We start from the raw sequence: 20,247 nt of genomic DNA, 5'->3' as shown, positions 1-20,247 counted from the left end.
CGGGAAGCTTTTTGATTTTCGACGCAGCGATCAAATTTGATCGCTGCTTCTGAAGGTTTAAAAAACGCACGGCACAACGATCTGTGCCGTGTGCTATTAGCCCAGGGTCCCGGAAATCAATAGCACTGCGTGACCCCGTTTTAAACACCGGGAGCAGGGCGTACAGGTACACCCTGCGTCCTTAAGAGGTTAAAGAGGTACTCCGGCGGAAAACTTTTTTTTTTTTTAAATCAACTGGTGCCAGAAAGTTAAACAGATTAATAAATTGTTTCTATTAAAAAAAAAAAATATTAATTCTTCCAGTACTTATTAGCTGCTGAATACTACAGAGGAAATTATTTTCTTTTTGGAACACAGTGCTCTCTGTTGACATCACGAGCACAGTGCTCTCTGCTGACATCTCTGTCCATTTTAGGAACTGTCCAGAACAGCATATGTTTTCTATGGGGAATTTCTTCTACTCTAGACAGTTCTTAAAGGGGTACTCCGGTGAAAACCTTTTTTCTTTTAAAAACTGGTGGTAGAAAGTTAAACATATTTGTAAATTACTTCTATTAAAAAATCTTAATCCTTACTGTACTTATTAGCTGCTGAATACTACAGAGGAAATTCTTTTCTTTTTGGAATGCTCTCTGATGTCATCACGAGCACAGTTCTCTCTGCTGATGTTATTATAATAATAATAACGCTTTATTTATTGTTGTCCTTAGTGGGATTTGAACCCCAACAAGTCCCCAGCACTGCAAGGCAGCAGTGCTAACCACTGAGCCACCATGCTGCCCTTAGCATACATCTGCTATGCATGGTTGCTAAAATGGACAGAGATGTCAGCAGAGAGCACTGTGCTCATGATGTCATCAGTGTTCCAAAAAGAAAGGAATTTCCTCTGTAGCATTCAGCAGCTAATAAGTACTGGAAGGATTAAGGTTTTTTAATAGAAGTAATTTACAAATATGTTTAACTTTCTGCCACCAGTTGATTTAAAATAAAAAAGGTTTTCACCGGAGTACCCCTTTAAAATTCTCAGAGATGTCAGCAGAGAGCACTGTGGTCATGATGGCAGCAGAGAGCTCTGTGTTCCAAAAAGAAAACAATTTCCTCTGTAGTATTCAGCAGCTAATAAGTACTGGAAGGATTAAGATTTTTAATAGAAGTAATTTACAAATCTGTTTAACTTTCTGCCACCAGTTGATTTAAAAAAAAAAGTTTTCCACCGGAGTACCCCTTTAAACTATTATATTGAGAAAGTTAGTACACCTTTTTCAGCGTTAGGTTACCCTGGGGTTAGTGTCTTTGAGGTACCATAGTGAGTAGTGAAGCATGCAGAATAATTGTAACAAGAGTGGTGTAAGATTTCCTTTACCTTTGGAATGTGATATCCTCTGAAGGTCGTGTCTTTGCTGGCAGCATGGGGAACACTTGTGGGGACAATATCGGCAAATCTCTGGATCTCATTGATAACGGCTTCTGTATAGGGCATGTTACTCTTGTCTTCTATGGCTGGACAGCGATTTTTACCTATTACATTGTCAATCTCATTGTGGATCTTATCTGAAATTTAGAAGAGCAAAATAAAAGACATAGTTGTCAGCATAGAATTATAATTGTGTCCATAATGTAGTTCCGAGCAAATTAATTATTGACAATCACTTTATTGTGGCCCATGAATTTAAATAGGTTATCCCAGGGAGGGGTTAAGACCCATGCCCATTGTACAGTATATAAAAAATATACTGCAAAAATAAACCTCTACTTTAGCGCTTCCACTGTGCCTCTGGTGTCCTGCTCCGCTCCCCAGCTGCAATCCTCTTTCTGCACTGCAGCATGGGCCGGAGTGACATAGGGGCCCGGAGTGTCATACTGCCATCCAGGTAATCACTGGCCGAGGCGGGACATTGTTGTGGACAGTGAATGGCTGAGCAGCAGTAGAACACATTGGGCACCGACGACACTGTGGACCCATGCGTCATGCTGCAGCTCAAGAAGAGGATCACAGTCGGGGACTGGAGCAGGACAGCAGAGGCACAGTGGGAGTGATGGAGAAAAGTAGATGTTTACTTACCCCTGGATAACCCCTTTCACCTATGCTTTCAATTACATATAAGGGGCATACTCCTGTCTCTAAATAGGACACAAGTCCTACTTCAACCGACTTATTATGTTATTCCTATTATTATTATTTGTTGTGTTATAGGAAGTTGAAGTATAGGGTGGTAGATGACTTTGTTATGAATGAGGATGTCGATATCTGAGCTTGTCTAGTTTTGTACAATCTACCTCCCAGCTTTGGTTTGCAGTTTTGGCCTCTTGGCTTGTTCTAGCTTTGCCCAGCCATGTGTATTCAGGAATTATTTAGGGGCCATTTACAAAATTGCTTTCTTATTTTGTTTTCCCTATTTCACACATTGTGGCTACCTCAGATAATTACCGTTCACGTTTTTTTTTTTCCATAAACATCCAAAATCATGGTAAGACTTTTTACCGTACTTATGCAAAAGCAGTAAAAAGTGTAATGTTGCAATATCGGTCATTTGTGGTAAAACATGGAAAAAACGCATGGGGTTATTGGTCGCGGTTCTGATAATAAGTCCCAACTTGTAAACACAACCTTAACCCATGACTTTCCTGGGTTTATCTACGACTGTTCTCTTTTGTACTGGAACGGCTGACAATAGTGGACTTGTCTTTAATGCCACATCTGTAATTGGGATTGGGACCTCTTAGACACCAGGGCTTGGGTGCGACTGCGACCTCACCACCCTTTATAGTTGACCCTATGAGCATGATGTGTTATTTACAAATAAAAAATGTTTTAATAATATAAAGTAACTTCAATGTAAAATGCTTACCTTGTATTTCTGGATATTTCATGAGTAGAAGAAACCCATATCTCAGTGTCAAACTTGTAGTGTCTGTTCCAGCAAAGAATAAGTCTAATATTGTCGCCTCTAGGTTTGCCTCTGTAAATTCTGTGTCCGGATTGTTTTTTTCCTGAAAAGTTTCAGTTCCTTTTATTTTTTTAATTGTTTTAGTTATAAAGAAACATGTCAAAGAGCCATATATATACTATAGACTATAGAGGAATCACAACAGGAACAAGTAAAAAGTGCAAGCAATAAACTGATTCAATTTAATATCCTATTTTTAAAAACAATAGAATTCTGGTTGGTACAGACTCTGTTTATATGTGTAACTCCAAAGGTCTGCTAAGATAATCTACAAACCCACCTCCTCCATCTTTATAAGGAAGCAATCTATGAAGTCACGAGGGCAGTTCTCATCCAGGGTCTCTTGGTGGGTGTTTATCATCTCCTTAATAAATTGTTTCAAGTTGCCAGTCACTTTGAAGAAATTATGATGAGGCCCTGGAATGTAGGGCATTATGTATGGGAACATGATAAAGAGCTAATAAATGGGAAAGATAGAAAAACATTACATAAACATTTTTTGGGGTTGAATACAATTTTTTCTTATTCTTTTATTCTTAGTTTTGTTGAGCAGTCTGGCATACACTGTATGCCTAGTCATTCAGGCCCAAAGGTGTTGTTTAATAGTCACCTTCTTCTCTCCCGCTCCTGTCTGTAGCCCAGTGTCTTTCTTATCGGTTTCTAGTGACCATTTTGTGATTGCTAGTGCTGAGGGTCATTCTTCTCCAGCACTCTAGTGACCAGCAAGTGGTCACTAGAGGCCGAAGATCAAGACTTAAGGCAACAGACAGGAGCAGGGAGCAGGTGGGGGTTTTCACTAGGCCTTGCAGAAGTTCAGGAACTCTTATTACTTTCACAGGAGTCCCTGATCCCTGACAGCAAGCAATGTTGTGCTATGCGGCACTGCTTACTGTCCTTACCAGGTGCTAAGTGGTGATTTACCACCTAAATCCTTACACTGAGCAGGAGGCAAACTGTGTATGCCTCTGGCTCAGTGCATACTACATAGTGCAGGATGCCATAGAAACTAAGAAAAGACCAGAATTTTGCCATTTTGACCCTGCTGTTATACATTGAATAGTGATGTGCTTTGCATCACTGTTTACTGTATGACCCACAAAGGTAAGTGGCTGCTCTGCACCTGGCCCAAGAGTATAGGGCGGAATCCAAACTTTATTTTAAAGGAATGTTAGGGGGTTCGCTCATCCCCAGGGTCAAGTTTTCATACATCATCTAATTGGATAACTCATATGTTACCATTTCATAATAATTTTCCTATTACTTTACTTTAATGCATATAAAGTTAAAAATTAAATTTTTCCATTTTGTGTCTACAGCTTCTTTAGAGAGCTGTATGTCTTCATAATTCATTAATTTTTTCCCGATTTTTGCTAGGCTACCAAATGTATTGTAAGCGGCAGAGGATGTAATGTAGAAAGAGAAATATGATTGCTGGATAAGACCACACATAGTCTGTAGTATGTAGCGATACTAGGTCTTCGTATAAAGGTGTAACTTAAAGGGGTACTCCGCCCCTAGACATCTTATCCCCTATCCAAAGGATAGGCGATAATATGTCAGATCGTGGGGGTCCCGCTGCTTGGGACCCCCAGGATCTCATCTGCAGCACCCACCTCAACGGCTTCTGGCAACGCTGGAGGCTTCGGATCGCGACAACACAAGTCACGCCCCCTCCCATAGACTTGCATTGAGGGGCATGACGTCACACGGGGCGGAGTCGTGACGTCACGCTCTTCCGCTCGCGTGGTCGGGATCCGAAGCCTCCAGCGTTTCCGGAAGCCGTTGAGATTGGTGCTACAGCCGAGATCCCGGTGGATAGGGAATAAGATGTCTAGGGGTGGAGTACCCCTTTAAAGCTTCTGGACGTGTTACAACACTGGCAGGTTACAAGACAGCTGGAACAGGGTTCACCTTTATCAGTTTCTTTTCCTGGGTCCCAACTATTGCTTCCACTGCTCAGATCCCCTCAGGATTTAGTAAGACAGAATAGGGAGAACAGTCAACAGTTGCATGAATAATTATAAGTATGATGAAAGCCAGTGAAAACTTATGACTTCAATGAGTGGGGCAGACTGAGTAGAAGTTTTTGTAGGATGGTCCAGACAGTGTGCAAACAACGAACATAAAGGGCAACATATACCAGGAAAACACGGCCTATGAGTAAGTCATTTGATTAGATACACCGGAAAAAATCCAAAGCCAACAGCAAATTGTTTAGTATGAAAACAGCCTGCAAATTGATAAACTACCACACCAACTCATGACAGCAGGAAGCGATCACTATCACCAGACACTGAAAGGAGGGAAATGGATCCTTAATAGTCTGAGGGAGCAGAAGTAACATCTCAAGCTAAACATAACAAAAACCTGCATGGATCTATTTTTCTCCTTCAAAAACCGCTGCCACCACTTGCTCAAAACTAAGAGAGAGAATTATCCTACCATGTATAACAGGGCCCTACACCTACATGTATGACTTATAACACTGAGCTTTGTTTCGTGGCACAAGAGCCTTTACACCTCTTCATGCTCCAAGGCAAGGGTAGAATGGATACCCTAATGCCTAGGTTCCCCTAGTGTAGCAAATAGAGATAGAGTTTTCCTGGTTTTCTGTTGACTTTGTGCGATATAGAAGTACTGCCTTGTTGTGCAATATTGTCATGAATACTATTCCTATCAGTCATTTTACTGTAGGTGCCTTCTTTGTGAAGTGCCTGATGGTCCCAGTGGGACTGTTAAAGAAGTCTTTACTTTTCACTCTGTGACCTCCAGGCTTCTTTATCCCTTTTTAGGACAGGTACAAATCAAATTGAGGTTTGTGCAATAGATTCAGGTCTGTGACATATATTTAAAGGGAAATTTATTCCTATTTCTGCCCCAGATATGGCTTGGAGTCAGGAGCTGGATGAATACCCACCCACTTCGACTGTTACATTTAGGCGACACCAGGGCCTTCATGTATCTGCCCCCTCTGTACCCCATATAGCTAAGATGTTTTCTACCTTGTACCTGTAGACACAAAATAACATATATTCTTAATGTAAAGTTGACTTATTTTCGTATCTATGCTCCAATTCTCTGCAAACATATACACCACTAAAATACTCCATTTTGCCTTAAACTTGCCAGATGTAGTGAAAACCTGTAATGTTTGTAAATTTGTAAAATTTACCAGCCCTATGGAGGAGCTGGCCATCCGTATGATATCTTCAAGATATGACAAGAGTGCCAAGAGTTTCTGGTTTTCATAGTCAAATCTTTCGCCAAACACAATAGAGCAGATGACATTGGAAACAGCGCGTCCTAATATATATGCTGGGTCAATTGGAGAATCTAATAGTACAAATAAAGAGTTGGTCAGACATTATACAAAATACAATACAATATAATATAGACAGCGGGATCATTATATATATATATATATATATACGGGATGAGTATTTAACTCAGGGCGAGTTCACCACTCCTGGAGTGACGGAGCTTTCAAGGATGGGTCCCTCTTTCCTACTGGAGAGAGAGTTCTGGTTTGGCATTTTTATATTCCGTAACTGGAGCTAAGCTGATACCAGGGAACATCGCCTGAGAAGGTGATGTAATGAGCTGATTTGCATATTCCTATATATATATATATATATATATATATATATATATATATATACCATATGATGAACCACACATATTTTTTTTTATTAAAGAGGTTTCCAAGGAACAGAAAAACAGAGCTAATTTCTTCCAAAAACAGCACCACACTTGTCCTCAGGTTGTGTGTGGTATTGCAACTTGACTCCATTCCCTTCAACAGAAGTAAACTATAAAACCACACACAACATGAGTACAAATGTGGTGCTGTTTTTTTATTCCTAGATAACTCTCAACTTAACAATTTCCTTCCTAAAAATATAAGCACAGTATTGAATAAAAAAAAGGTTACTTTATTTTATATTTCAGACACATAAGACATGATGCTGCTTCTGATGCATTTCAGGTCATTTGGACCCTTAGAGAGAAATTGACAAGCTGTTCACCCACACCAAATCTAATATATGGGGTTATAATGCAGGTAAGCAGCTTTAAGAAAAAGTCCTCACTTACAGCAATTTGTCTAGTATTTGTAGAGTGATAGGTCTTCTTTCTCCTAGTTGTAATGGAGACTGGGAGCCAGCTTGCCGAGTTCCCCTGCCTCCTCCATATTTCCTGTCTACATTTCCCACCTCCATGATGAATTAGCAAAAATCTGCCGGGTGAGGGGGTGATCACCACTGCCTTCTGGGTGTAGCGAGGCATGTTGCCTTTGCTCTGCCTCAAAGAGCACCCCAGGGCTCACCCCTGGTGGATATTTGCATGTTCATTACGAAGGCGGGACGGAAAGGGAAAATGGAGGAGGCAGGGGAGATCACACACATGGGAGCTCAGCACGTAGCATGTAAGTTAAACAGGGATTACAAATTGACATGTTTTATCACTTTAAAATTCTGTACTATTATTATTATATTAGATATCCAAGCTTATACTTTCTCTTTTATGTAAAAGCATAAGCTCATTTAGATGTGCCCCTGCCTCTACCTTGTATGTCTACACTCCGGTGAATAAAGCCTGTGGATGGTGAGTGCAATCTCTCTCGGACTCTTTTTTTTTTTTACCATTGTTGCTATTCTGTCTCTCACTGTTTAAATAACCCTAGCATTAAAATTATAGACTGATCATTTCTTAATAACAGATCACTTCTCAGTGGGCAAACGTACAGAATCAGCAAGGGATCAAATACTTTTTTCCTTCACTGTGTTCTGCTGTTCAGCTTTATCTGTGCTTATAAAAATAATCTCCAGAAAACCCCTTTAATCTGTGCCACATGTTTAAATTGTATTCTAATGTAAAACTTATGTAACGGTAACGGTTTTCTGACTGTATTGTAAAAGCAATGCAATGTGCAAACGCATCCTTAAGACAAAAATGAATTTGAATAATAGGCATCCCTGTCGTGTTATGTTTCTAATTGTGCTGTAAGTGGATAGAAATTTAGATGCTATAATGCTTTGAGGAAAGGTGTTGGTAAAGCCAAATTTGCTTACAATTGCCCATAGATAACCCTCGTAACTCACTTGAACGTCTTCTCAGGGTCCAGTGAGATCAGGCGCCCGACCTGTCTCAACTATATGGATGAGATCCACAAACATTCTTGTTCTATCTAAGGTTTGCCTGAATTTGATCCATGAAGTCCCATTTAACCTTATTTAAGAAGGAAATGGTCCGTATGAGGTATAGAATAGCATTTATCATCTATATTTAATAGGGTTATTAGTATGAAATAAAGAGCTCGTCTGGTTTAAAGTATTGTTATGAGTTTTTGACACGTTTTCTTGGGAAAACAACCTATTTTTATACCTAATTCTGCCTTTGTTTCACTAGGCTTAGCAGATATGGAAGTTCAGATTAATAGTTGTTGATCAACAAAATATAAAACCTAATATGGAACCTATTTATGGAACCCAACTCACCTTTGTCCTTCATCAGTTTCTCATTGAGACATTGAGCTTCTTCTTGGATTCTTTCTTCAATGCTCCTCTTTCCAAATCCAAAATTTCTCAAAGTTGTCAGAGAAAACCGACGAAGGATTTTCCATCTTTCTCCACTGCTTGCAAAGATCCCTGTAAATTCAAGAATGCATTTAAAGAAGTAATCCAGGATTATCAAGATATAAATGCTATCCTCCAAAAACAGCGCCACAACGGTCTACAAGATGTGAGAGTCTCAATCGCTTCAATAGTACTAAGCTACAACATCAGACACAGTTCATGGACAGGGTTGGAGCTGTTTCCTAAAGAAAGAGGCACTATATATTTAAATCCTGAACTACCCCTTTCAATGGCTATTAAACTGAAGAAATCCTCAAAAAATAAGATTATATTAAAAGCTAAAAGTAGTGGTCACCATTATGGTACCACAAACTAGTAAAGTTAAAGGGGTTTTGTAAATTCTGCAGCTTTTAGATATTTACATTTAAATGGGAACTCTGATTAAAACAAATTTTTGCTTTTGCACTCCTTATGGTAAATAAAAAATATTTCTAATATACTTTGTTTAAAAAAAATTGAAGTTTTCTATGTTTTATTTGTGCTTAAAAAAAGCTCAAGAACACATTTTCCCCGATCTCATACACAGACTTAGGACCGAAGTCCAAACACAGGAAGTGCAGCCTGGAGTGCTGAGGGGCGTGCGTCCAGCCTCATCCAATCATAGCTCCTCTCACACTTATCTACCATATGCTGTTGGTTGGACACCCCCCCCCCCCCCCAGCACTCCAGGCTGCTCTTCCTGTGTTTGGACTTCGGTCCAAAGTCTGTGTATGAGATGGGGGAAAATGTGCTCTTGAGCTTTTTTAAGCACAAATAACACATATAAAACTTTATATTTGTTTAACAAAGTATATTAGAAATATTTTTTATTTGCCATAAGGAGTGCAATAGCAAAAAATAATTTTTAATGAGAGTGCCTATTTAAGGTTCTCACCAACATCTCTGCATGTTGAATAAAGCTGATAAACAACGCATTTGGAAAGTTTTTAGACCCTTTTACTTGTTTCATATTGTGTTATGGTATACTGATATATTTAGTTTCACGCCATCATTTTGCACTCAACACACCATAATGACAAAGTGAAAACTAAATGTAAAAAATCTATGCTAACTGAAAAGGAAAAAAGAAAATTTTGCTTTGATTTAAGTATTCAGACGCTTTACATAGTACATAGTTGAAGCCCTTTGGCAGCGATTACAGCCTTGAGTCTTGGTAAGTATCATACCACAGGGTTTTGCACATCTGGATTAAGAGATTTTTCGCAATTCTTCTATGCAGATCCTCTCAAGCTCTGTTAGGTTCCATGGGGGACAATTGGTCTCACCAGGCCGGGCTATACAAAAACATTACCAAAGTTCAGGCTTAAGCCACTTCTGTGTTGTCTTTGCTGTGCTTACGTTTATTGTCTTGTTGGAAGGTGAACCTTCATCCCAGTCCATAGCACTCTAGACCAGGTTTTCATCTCTGTGCTTTCCATCTGAAAGCTTTCTTTCGACCCTGACCAGCCACCCTGGTCCATTCTTGAAGGCTCATAAGACTCCATTGTTGGCTAAGGGACCGGGTATCACTTTTATGACATTGGGAGAAGTATAAAAGATGGATTGGTTCACAGCTCCATAGATATGGCATCTGTAAAGCATGGCTGTATATTAGGACATCCAAAACAGTATTCTTTCTACACAATATGAGACTTTTTTAGTTGTAAATCATGGGTGTTGTTTATCTGTGTCAGTGCCCCTGCCCACTGAATGATATAGGCAAGCCAAAGCAGAAGTTAATACAGTAGAAGAGTCCAAGAACATCTTTATGATGTTCAACATGAGAGGGACACACCCATAGCTGCACCTAAATATTTACAAATATAAGAACAGGAAGGTGCTATGTAGTGCAGTTACCATCTAAATATATAGAATTAGATAAAGAAAAGGGGTGGTGTACTCACAGTCATGTTGCTTTCCAGGCATAACATCAGTAAACGCATGTATATAGCAATAATCTTATGGCTGGGAGCAGCCTACATTACAACCATTGCTTCGCTCATTTTTGATACACTTTAGATGTTGAAAAGCTCTCTCGGAAAGGTTGATTTGCATATTTTATGTATCCAAAAAAAGTTTTGTTTTAAGTACTATTGAACAGTGATATGGCATTTGTAGAATAGTGAAAGCTGAGAATCACTTACTTTTTCTTTATTCTGCTCAGTGGCACAGATTTAGGCTAGGATTCCACTGAAGCTTTTTCCCACCAGCAAAAACACCAGGAAAAACTTCCAGAAAAACTGCCACAGATTTCCTGCGTTTGGACAGTTTTTCTGGCGTTTTTCCTGGTGTGTGGAAACAGCCAAATTTTGTATAACATGAACAGACCCTTCTGCCAGTGTCTTCCCAGACAAGGAGACTCCAGCTGTTGCTAAACTACAACTCCCAGCATGCCCAGACAGCCTTTGGCTTTTTTACAGAAGAAAAAGAAGGAAAAGGACCTCCATTAGGGAGGAAGACTAATGAATTATTTGATGCATGTATCTTTACAGAGGAATAGGTTCTACATTTGCTGTCTAAAGTAAAGACAAATAAGTCAAACAAATCTCATTGATTTTTTTGACTGGGTGACCAAAATAATAGATGGCGGAGGGGCAGTAGACATCGCATGTCTAGATTTTAGTAAGGCTTTTGACACTGTCCTACATAGAAGACTTATCAATAAACTGCAGTCATTGAGCTTGGACTCCCATATTGTTGAGTGGATTAGGCAGTGACTGAGTAACAGACAACAGAGGGTTGAAGTCAATGGAGAATATTCAGAGCAAGGTCTTGTTACCAGTGGGAACCTCAGGGATCTGTACTGGGACCAATATTATTTCATATCTTCATTAGTGATGTTGCAAAAGGTCTCGATGGTAAGGTATGCCTTTTTGCTGATGACACAAAGATATTTAAGAGGGTTGATGTTCCTGGAGGGATACGCCAAATGGAAAAGGATTTTGGAAAACTAGAAGAATGGTCAGAACTCTGGCAACTGAAATGTAATTGTTATGCCGAGCGCTCTGGGTCCCTGCTCCTCCCCGGAGCGCTTGCGGCGTTCCTCTCTCTGCAGTGCCCCAGTCAGACCCACTGACCGGGAGTGCTGCACTGACTCTGCCGGCGGGGATGCGATTTGCATAGTGGGACGCGCCCGCTCGCGAATCGCATCCCAAGTCACTCACCTGTCCCGATCCCCGGCTGTCACATCCTGGCGCGCGCGGCTCCGCTCCTTAGGGCGCGCGCGCGCCAGCTCTCTAAGATTTAAAGGGCCAGTGCACCAATGATTGGTGCCTGGCCCAATCAGTCTAATTAGCTTCCATCTGCTCCCTGTGTATATTACCTCACTTCCCCTTCACTTTTTTGCCGGATCTTGTTGCCTTTGTGCCAGAGAATGCGTTACAGTGTTTGCCTTACGAGTGTAGCTGACCTCTTGCTGTTGCTATTGACTACGAACCTTGCCGCCTGCCCCGACCTTCTGCTACGTCTGACCTTGCCTTTGCCTAGTGCTTCTGTCCCATGCCTTCTCAGCAGTCAGCGAGGTTGAGCCGTTGCCGGTGGATACGACCTGGTTGCTACCGCCGCAGCAAGACCATCCCGCTTTGCGGCGGGCTCTGGTGAATACCAGTAGCAACCCTAGAACCGGTCCACCGACACGGTCCACGCCAATCCCTCGCTGACACAGAGGATCCATATCCAGCTAACCGAATCCTAACAGTAATGTGGACAAGTGCAAGATAATGCACCTGGGGGTAAAAACCCTGGGGCGGAATATAAAATATGTGATACAGTCCTGAGCTCAGTATCTGAGGAAAGGGATTTGGGAGTAATTATTTCAAAAAACTTAAAGGTAGGAAGACAATGTAATAGAGCAGCAGGAAATGCTACCAGAATGCTTGGATGTATAGAGAGAGGTATAAGCAGTAGAAAGAGGGAAGTGCTCATGCCGCTGTACAGAACACTGGTGAGACCTCACTTGGAGTATTGTGCGCAGTACTGGAGGCCGTATCTCCAGAAAGATATAGATACTCTAGAGAGAGTTCAAAGAAGATACTAAACTAGTACATGGATTACAGGATAAAACTTACCAGGAAAGGTTAAAGGACCTTAACATGTATAGCTTGGAAGAAAGAAGAGACAGAGGGGATATGATAGAGACTTTTATATATCAACACGATAAAGGAGGAGAGCATATTTAAAAGAAGAAAAACTACCAAGAGAGGAAATCGTTTTAAATTAGAAGGGCAAAGGTTTCTGCAGTAATATCAGGACGTATTACTTTACTGAGAGAGTAGTGAATGCATGGAATAGCCTTCCTGTAGAAGTGGTAGCTGCAAATACAGTGAAGGAGTTTAAACATGCATGGGATAAGCATAAGGCTATCCTTCACATAAGATAGGACCAGGGACTATTGATAGGATTCTGATTATTGGGCAGACTAGATGGGCCATATGGTTCTTATCTGCCAACACATTCTATGTTTCTTTTTTTTACAATTGGAGGCTTCCTGTTTGGGAAGACATTGCATTATGGGCGCTCTCACCAGAGCGTCAAAAATGTCCTAACCCATTTTTTGTGTTTCTTTTTTATTCTCATTTAAGATCTGTGTATGCAGAGGATTACGGCGGATTCGGAGGACTACTGCGGATGAACTGTTTTTTTTCCTTTAATAAAATGGCTAACAAGGGCAGTGGGGCGTGTTTTTTAAAAATGTTTCCAATGTGTCATGTTTTTAGTTTTTTTTTTATAGAATGTTCAGGCTTAGTAGTGGAAGCCGTCTTATTGACGCAATCCATTACTGAGCTGCGGCTTATCGTTAGCCCCAAAAACAGCTAGCGCTAACCCCCGGTACCCACCACCACAGGGGTGCCAGGAAGAGCCGGTACCAACAGGCCTGGAGCATAAAAAATTGCGCTCCTGGGCCTAGGCGGTAACAGGCTAGCGTTATTTAGGCTGGGAAGGGCCAGTAAAAATGGTCCTCGCCCACCCTGGTAATATCAGGCTGTTGTTGTTTGGTTGATATCTGGCTGATACAGAAAATACAGGGAACCCTATGCATTTTTTACATTTATTTATGAAAAAAAAACGCATAGGGTTCCCCCTAGTTTTATTCACAGCCAGATACCAACCAGGCAGCAACAGCCTGACGTTACCAGAGTAGGCTAGGACCATTGTTACTGATCCTCCACAGCCTAAATAACGCCAGCCTGCTACCACCTAGGCCCAGGAGCACCATATTTGATGCTCCGGGCCTGTTTGTACCGGCTCTTCCCAGCACCCTGTGGCGGTGGGTACCAGGGTAATAATTGGGGGTTGGCACTAGCTGTTTTTGGGGCTAACACTTAGCCCTGGCTCAGTACTGGATTCCGTCAAAAAGACGGCTTCCACTACTAAGCCTGAAAATTAAATAAATAAAAAAAATGACACATTGGAATAATTATTTTATTTTAAAAAATACTCCTCTACAGCCCTCGTTAACCATTTTATTAAAAGGAAAAAAATCCAGTTTATCCGCAGTAGTCCTCCAAATCCGCCATAATCCTCTGCATACACAGATCTGAAACTAGAAGAAAAAAAAAACACAAAAAATTGGTTAGGACATTTTTAGCGCTCTCCGCTGGGGAGAGCGCCCATATTGCAATGTCTTCCCCAACAGGGAGCCTCCAATTGTTGTAAAACGACATGTCTGGGCATGCTGGGAGTTGTAGTTTAGCAACAGCTGGAATCTCCCTGTGTGGGAGGACACTGGCAGAAGGGTTTGTTCACATTATACAAAACATACAATTTGAACAGAGCCTCACACATGCAGTATTCTGGTCTAAGGTATGCCAAGTAAAAGTTGATGAAAGCGTAAACCAGACAGTCTATGGATTTACCAGCTTTATTTTCACTGTGATAAATCTGGCTTAATTGAAAACTGTCCGGGTTAGGTTGTACTATTTAAAAATTAAACAGTTTTCGTAAATCTGATAAAACAAATTATTAATGGTTATTTTAGACATTTACTTTAGTGGCTTACCAAAGTCTTTATTAAAAAACTCTCCTAATCCTGTTTCTGCTCTATCACTAAACACGTCACCATGATCCACCAGAGCTTCTTTCACAGCATCGTACCCAACAAGTATTATTGTGCGAAGGTTTGATATGTAGAGGGTATAGACCGGTCCATACTTCTCACTAAGCTGGAGAGAAAGAGAAAACATAAAAAAGGAATTATGAAATATTACGGTTGTTATCACACAAGTGTAATTCCAGTCCGAGTAGGAGCTGTTGATTTAAAGACAAGGATCTTGTGTAACAAGGTCATGAAAGCCTTATCCAGAGTAAGACGTGACAATACCAGCTGTGGCTTCCGTGCACATTCCTTAAAGGGTTACTATCATTTAAAAAAAACTTTCAACATTTTGCCCAGACATGTCAAAAGTTTTGATGGCATCGTGTCTCAGGGGCTGTATCTGCAGTCGCTAGTTATTAGCCGGGGAAGAGGGCGCTTCACTTCCTGCTGTCAATCAAACCCAACCTTTTCTATATAAAGGTCAGAGAGTGACACAGAGCACTTCCCTGGCTGATAACTAATGACTGCAACAAATTTCATAAGAGAGACACAGTGCCATCAAAACTTTACAAATGCCTGGGCAAAATGTCAATAGCTTTATTTAAATGATAGTAACCCTTTAATTACAGGGGGCCAGAATTTACCATTTTAAGCAATAACAAATCAAGGTGCAACTCATAATTATCAAGATTAGCAAATGCTAGCCATGGCCACTCTTGCAGGTAGGAAGCAGCGTAGCCCTGAACTCACCTCAAACCACTGTCCCTACCTACTTGGACGATCTGCACTATACTGGGAGATGGTCCCTACAATGCAACAGGAAGAAAATTCAGGGACAAGCACATAATAGTATGAAATCAAAATCTAAATGCAGAACATAGAAAGGAACAGAGCAAGAGTCAACTAGAGAGAAGGGTAGTAATACAATAATAGGCATATTGATGCAGCAAATGTCCAGTTTAAATACCTCACCCTCAAGAGGTGTGGTGCTAAATCTGATTGGTTTACCAGGCCTGTCAAAGAATGAGCAGAGTCGGTCATCATGGAAATCCTGAGACACTCTCAGTGGCACTATGCCAGGACCTGATGCGATGCAGGAGTGAGGACAGGTACGTTTATGACAATACTGGTATCTGTGGGCTGCGTCTGGATTTGTAATGATTAAAGGGGTACTCCGGTGAAAATTTTTTTTTTAAATCAACTGGTGCCAGAAAGTTAAACAGATTTGTAAATTACTTCTATTTTAAAATCTTATTCCTTCCAGTACTTATCAGCTGCTGTATGCTCAGAGGAAGTTATTTTCTTTTTTAATTTCTTTTCTGTCTGACCACAATGCTCACTGCTGACACCTCTGTTCATGTCCGGAGCTGTCCAGAGCAGGAGAAAAACCCCATAGCAAACCTCTTCTGCTCTGGACAGTTCCTGATATGGACAGAGGTGTCAGCAGAGGGCACTGTGGTCAGACAGAAAATAAATTAAAAAATATAAAAATTTCCTATGAGCATACAGCAGCTGATAACTACTGGAAGGATTAACATTTTCAAATAGAAGTAATTTACAAATCTGTTTAACTTTCTGGCACCAGTTGATTTAAAAAAAAAATAATCCCCTTTAGGATCTATTCACAAATACAGTATCCTGCGCAGATTTGATGCTGTATTCAGTAATTTAGTTTACATTGAAATCTGCAGCAAAAAATCCTGCGCATCAAATCTGTACATGTGAATACACCCTTAAAGGAGTACTCTGGTGCAGAGTACTCCTGCTCCGTCCTGCCCGGGCTGCAAAAAAAAAAATGAACCATCCCTCACCTTCCTGGGTTCCAGCGGAGCGCCACTACAGCTGATCGGTCCTCCGGTCCATCTCCTTTATACTTCCGTGTAGTGACACTCCGTGGGGACCCAGGAAGGTGAGGGATGGTTTATTTTCATTTTTTTGCAGCCTGGGCAGGACGGAGCAGGAGTACTCTGCACCAGAGTACTCCTTTAAAGGGAAAAGTCCAGATGACTGCCATTAAAGAAGGCATGCTTATATGTGGCCACCAGCATTAAAAGCACTCTATCCTGTTTCATGACAACCTTTAATTAGACTGTAAAGAGCTACTCTCTGGAGAACCCAACACATCTATGCTGTACAATTACGGTAGCTTATCAATTATATTGAGAACCATGTGATGCTTCATTTTTCCATGGTGTTAAGGGCAAAAAATATACATTCTGGAAAGTAGTCACTATTTGATTATATATCTTAAAGTGTGGCCAAAAACTGTACGTGAATTAGTGTAAAAAATGGATTTGACTCCTCTAGGCTTCACAACTAAAAAGTCCATAGCAACCAATCATATCTCTTCTTTCATTTTTAACAAGAACAAGGCCTCCGCAAAATGAAAGAAGCAGAAGAAGCAGAAGGCACAGTGCTGCGCTTTCTGCATCTGGTATGGTAGAAAAACATTTCCACATATTTTCACATGACAGAATACTGCATAGGATGAACATCACCCAACTGTACCCGTTCTTTGGCAGGTTTTTGGAGCGTCGCCTTTGTGGTGTCCCGGTACCGCATCATCTACGGTACCTATGTAGAAGTCCCCATAGCCAGAGTCCCTAGGACTTCGGGGTTCTTCTTGTCTATTCCACCCCTTGTCACCTCTCATCTAGGTATTACTTATCTAGCAGTTATTTAGGATTTATATAAATATGATTGTATAAATGGTTAATTACCTGTACGGAGTGTAGCAGGACCTGCAGGTCACGTGATCAGGTAAACTCTATGGTTTTTAGGCTTAAAGACCTTTGGAGGTCCCTATGACGTATTTCACCCATCACTCCCTGTGACGGTGAGTGACAGTTGCTTGGACCAGTAAAAACGGCCCTGCCCCTGCCCATATAAAAGAACGGCGGCCACTACTCTCTCTCTCTTGTTCCCGGGCTGTCAAATGAGCAGGATCTGCGCAGCTGTCTTCCGCAGTGAGTTAGGCCCGAGCCTTGCGGCAATGGCTGATCTATTCAGAATCGTGAGTGCATCAATCCCTAAGCACTCTGCAAGATCACCGGACCTTATCTATCTCTTAAATCCAGACAGATCTTCGCAAATTACCCTAAATTCTCAGACTATATCAGAAGTCAAGGTCCGCAACAACTGTCAGTCATTGAACTATATAGAGACTGTATTCCTGAGACTGTTACTGTTCATTGGCTGTACCGCAAGCATTTAAGTAAAGTTATCCAAATTCAAGTTCAACTACCTTGTGGACCTTCAGTCATTTTATGCATGCACCTATCGTTACTGGGAAGGGCGGCGATAGCCCAGAGAATTACCTCAGCATACTAGCCCTCAGCCTGGTGTCACGAACTATAGGGTTAACCTTAACCCCTCATCTACCGAAACAACACCCCCTCTACCATACACCCCCCAAGGGCTACCACACCATCACCTGCTATTGAGATGATCAGACCAGCTGGCCTTCGTCTGGTACGTCTGACAGATGTTCTTTCCTTACCTCTGCTACGCTTTACTTTTCTCACAGTACCACTAACCTCCTGCTCTGAACATGTTAAGATGACGGAACAACAGACCATTTCCACTGCACCATCTAACTGTAGACGATGAGGAATCCACTGACCTCTGGCTCAATGTCATATTGTCACACTCTTTCTTCTCCTCAGATGACAGCTTCTGTTATCTGTACTGGGCCTGGGCAAATGGGTGGTGCTCACAATATTTTTTCTCCCTCTATTCTCCCCAGCTCCCCTGACTGCCGTCACACTGCTGTGTTCTAACGGCAATGTTAAAGAAGCCTAACTTGCGTAAAAGGGCATATTCCATGTTCACTCTCAATGCTTTAATGTATGTTATGTCACACTGCTGGGATTTTTAGTGCAACTGGAGACAATAATTCTGGAACTGAGGTCAGCCCACTGCATAATGCAATTGTTTTGTATAACAGTGTGATAGCTTATTGGGATCAATAGGTCTACAGTGAGTTGTTCAGTGCACTGCTCACTGCTCAGCTTTCTCTCCAAGATGGTGGCCACAATACAATGCGTAGGGTTTTATCAGTCTCTCAGACCCACCCCTGTGCTGTCTCCTGATTGGGGGCTGGATGCAAGCAATCATTGGTTAACCTGCGGTCAGGTTGATCTTACTGCTAGCTGCAAAGTATGCTGGACTATCCTGCTGTCATCTTAGTGTTTCTTCTTGTCAAGGTACGTCTTCATCTTTAGGTGAAATGGTGCCTAAACGTTGTGTGTTCCTCATCCCTTGTCCTATAACAATAATTCAGGTAACCAATAATTCAGGTAACCTGTTGCCAGGCCTAAAGTTCTGCGAGCCTCATTTTATCGTTAAGACTAGGTTCGCCGGGCTCGGCTAGCTCATCTTTTGTTATAATATTTACTGTACACAAATTTACATATATTGTTATTTCCCTAAGGGTATATGTACAGTATCTCCCTTTCAAGACAGGACTAATCCCATAATAGAACAAGACACAAGCGAGATAAGCAAACTCTACTCATTTACCCAGTGAGCTTATCATATATAGGCGGCTATTTATGACAGTCTAATTTTAGCCAGTTGAGCAGCAGACATAGACTGTCATAACATATCCGGTATATGATAATGGACGTGTAAAGCTGATGTGAGGAGTGTAAATTCTCAAAGTCTTCTCTTTCCTATTACTGGATCTCTCAAATGTATAAATTATTTCAACCACAGATTTATTGTAGTAATTGCCATATACCCGGTATCCTATAACTAATAATATCACATGTACTTACCTTTACTAAAGACTGTGGTAGATCTTTGCTGCTGAGCTGAAGAATGTTCCCCAGGAGGGGTAGAGGTGTAGGTCCTGGGGGTAGGTTATTGTGTCTGATCCTTCTCCACCATTTTATGAGATATATTAGTAGAGTGACCCCAGTGGCCAGGAGAAGTGTTCCTGCAATGTTTAGAGCCATCATGTACCCCAGTGATCCCAGCTCTGTCTGTACTATAGACTCTGACTATATTTAGCTATGACTGCCCTGGGCAATATTCCAACATGTAAACATTGAGAACAGGAAGGGCGTGTGTAGAGTGCAGAGCTGGATTGCATAACAAAGCACATTGTAAATACTGCAATAAATACAGACTAAGATTGAGCTAAGAACACGTCCAATAACAGAATGAAAGGGATTTACATGGCTTCTCTTATAGTTTATTTTTAACAGGACACCAGACTTCATATACACAGCTAAGCCCCTCCGAAAGTTTAAAAGCTTAAAACCTAAATAAAATGAAAATAATGGATATATTATCTTGATCTTCTAGCAAGGTCCATCATTATTTTACCTTGACTTGGGCTTTGTTCACATTTGCATTGGAAGCTGGAGCCTCTGTTTTAAATTTCATAAAATTTTTCTCCCGCCATCTTCTAACAACCGTTACAAAAACGGACGTTAATGGCGTTCAAAGTGAGGGAAAAAAATAGAGCCCTTAACGTCAATTTGTAACGGAGCCTTTCAATAGTGTGAAGGAAGCCTTAGAAAACTGCCAAATACAGTAATGTTCTTCCAATCGAGATGACAGATGTCATGGTGGAACCTGTAAGCAAGATTACTGTGACCTAAGGACTACATACCCCATCATCTGAGCATAATCCACTGGGCGTATA

The 20,247-nt window shown here is 41.1% G+C and overlaps 1 protein-coding gene across 1 annotated transcript in view; it reads right to left on the bottom strand.

Annotated features, from left to right (window-relative positions):
• LOC130290753 (cytochrome P450 2C23-like) overlaps nucleotides 1-19,659 on the bottom strand; it is a 28,857-nt gene extending 9,198 nt beyond the window's left edge. The window contains exons 1-7 of the mRNA XM_056538807.1: nucleotides 19,373-19,659; nucleotides 14,559-14,721; nucleotides 8,444-8,593; nucleotides 6,121-6,281; nucleotides 3,229-3,405; nucleotides 2,850-2,991; nucleotides 1,364-1,551 (exon numbers count right to left, since the gene is read on the bottom strand). Of these exons, the coding sequence (XP_056394782.1) occupies nucleotides 1,364-1,551; nucleotides 2,850-2,991; nucleotides 3,229-3,405; nucleotides 6,121-6,281; nucleotides 8,444-8,593; nucleotides 14,559-14,721; nucleotides 19,373-19,555 (1,164 nt within the window). The 5' untranslated portion in view covers nucleotides 19,556-19,659. The remainder of the gene's footprint in view (nucleotides 1-1,363; nucleotides 1,552-2,849; nucleotides 2,992-3,228; nucleotides 3,406-6,120; nucleotides 6,282-8,443; nucleotides 8,594-14,558; nucleotides 14,722-19,372) is intronic.
• Between the last annotated feature and the right edge of the window lie 588 nt (nucleotides 19,660-20,247).

This window comes from Hyla sarda, chromosome 9 (genome assembly GCF_029499605.1).
Source record: "Hyla sarda isolate aHylSar1 chromosome 9, aHylSar1.hap1, whole genome shotgun sequence".
Taxonomy (NCBI): domain Eukaryota; kingdom Metazoa; phylum Chordata; class Amphibia; order Anura; family Hylidae; genus Hyla; species Hyla sarda.
The sequence above is the reverse complement of the archived record's forward strand: the minus strand, read 5'-3'. Positions and strand labels throughout refer to the sequence as shown.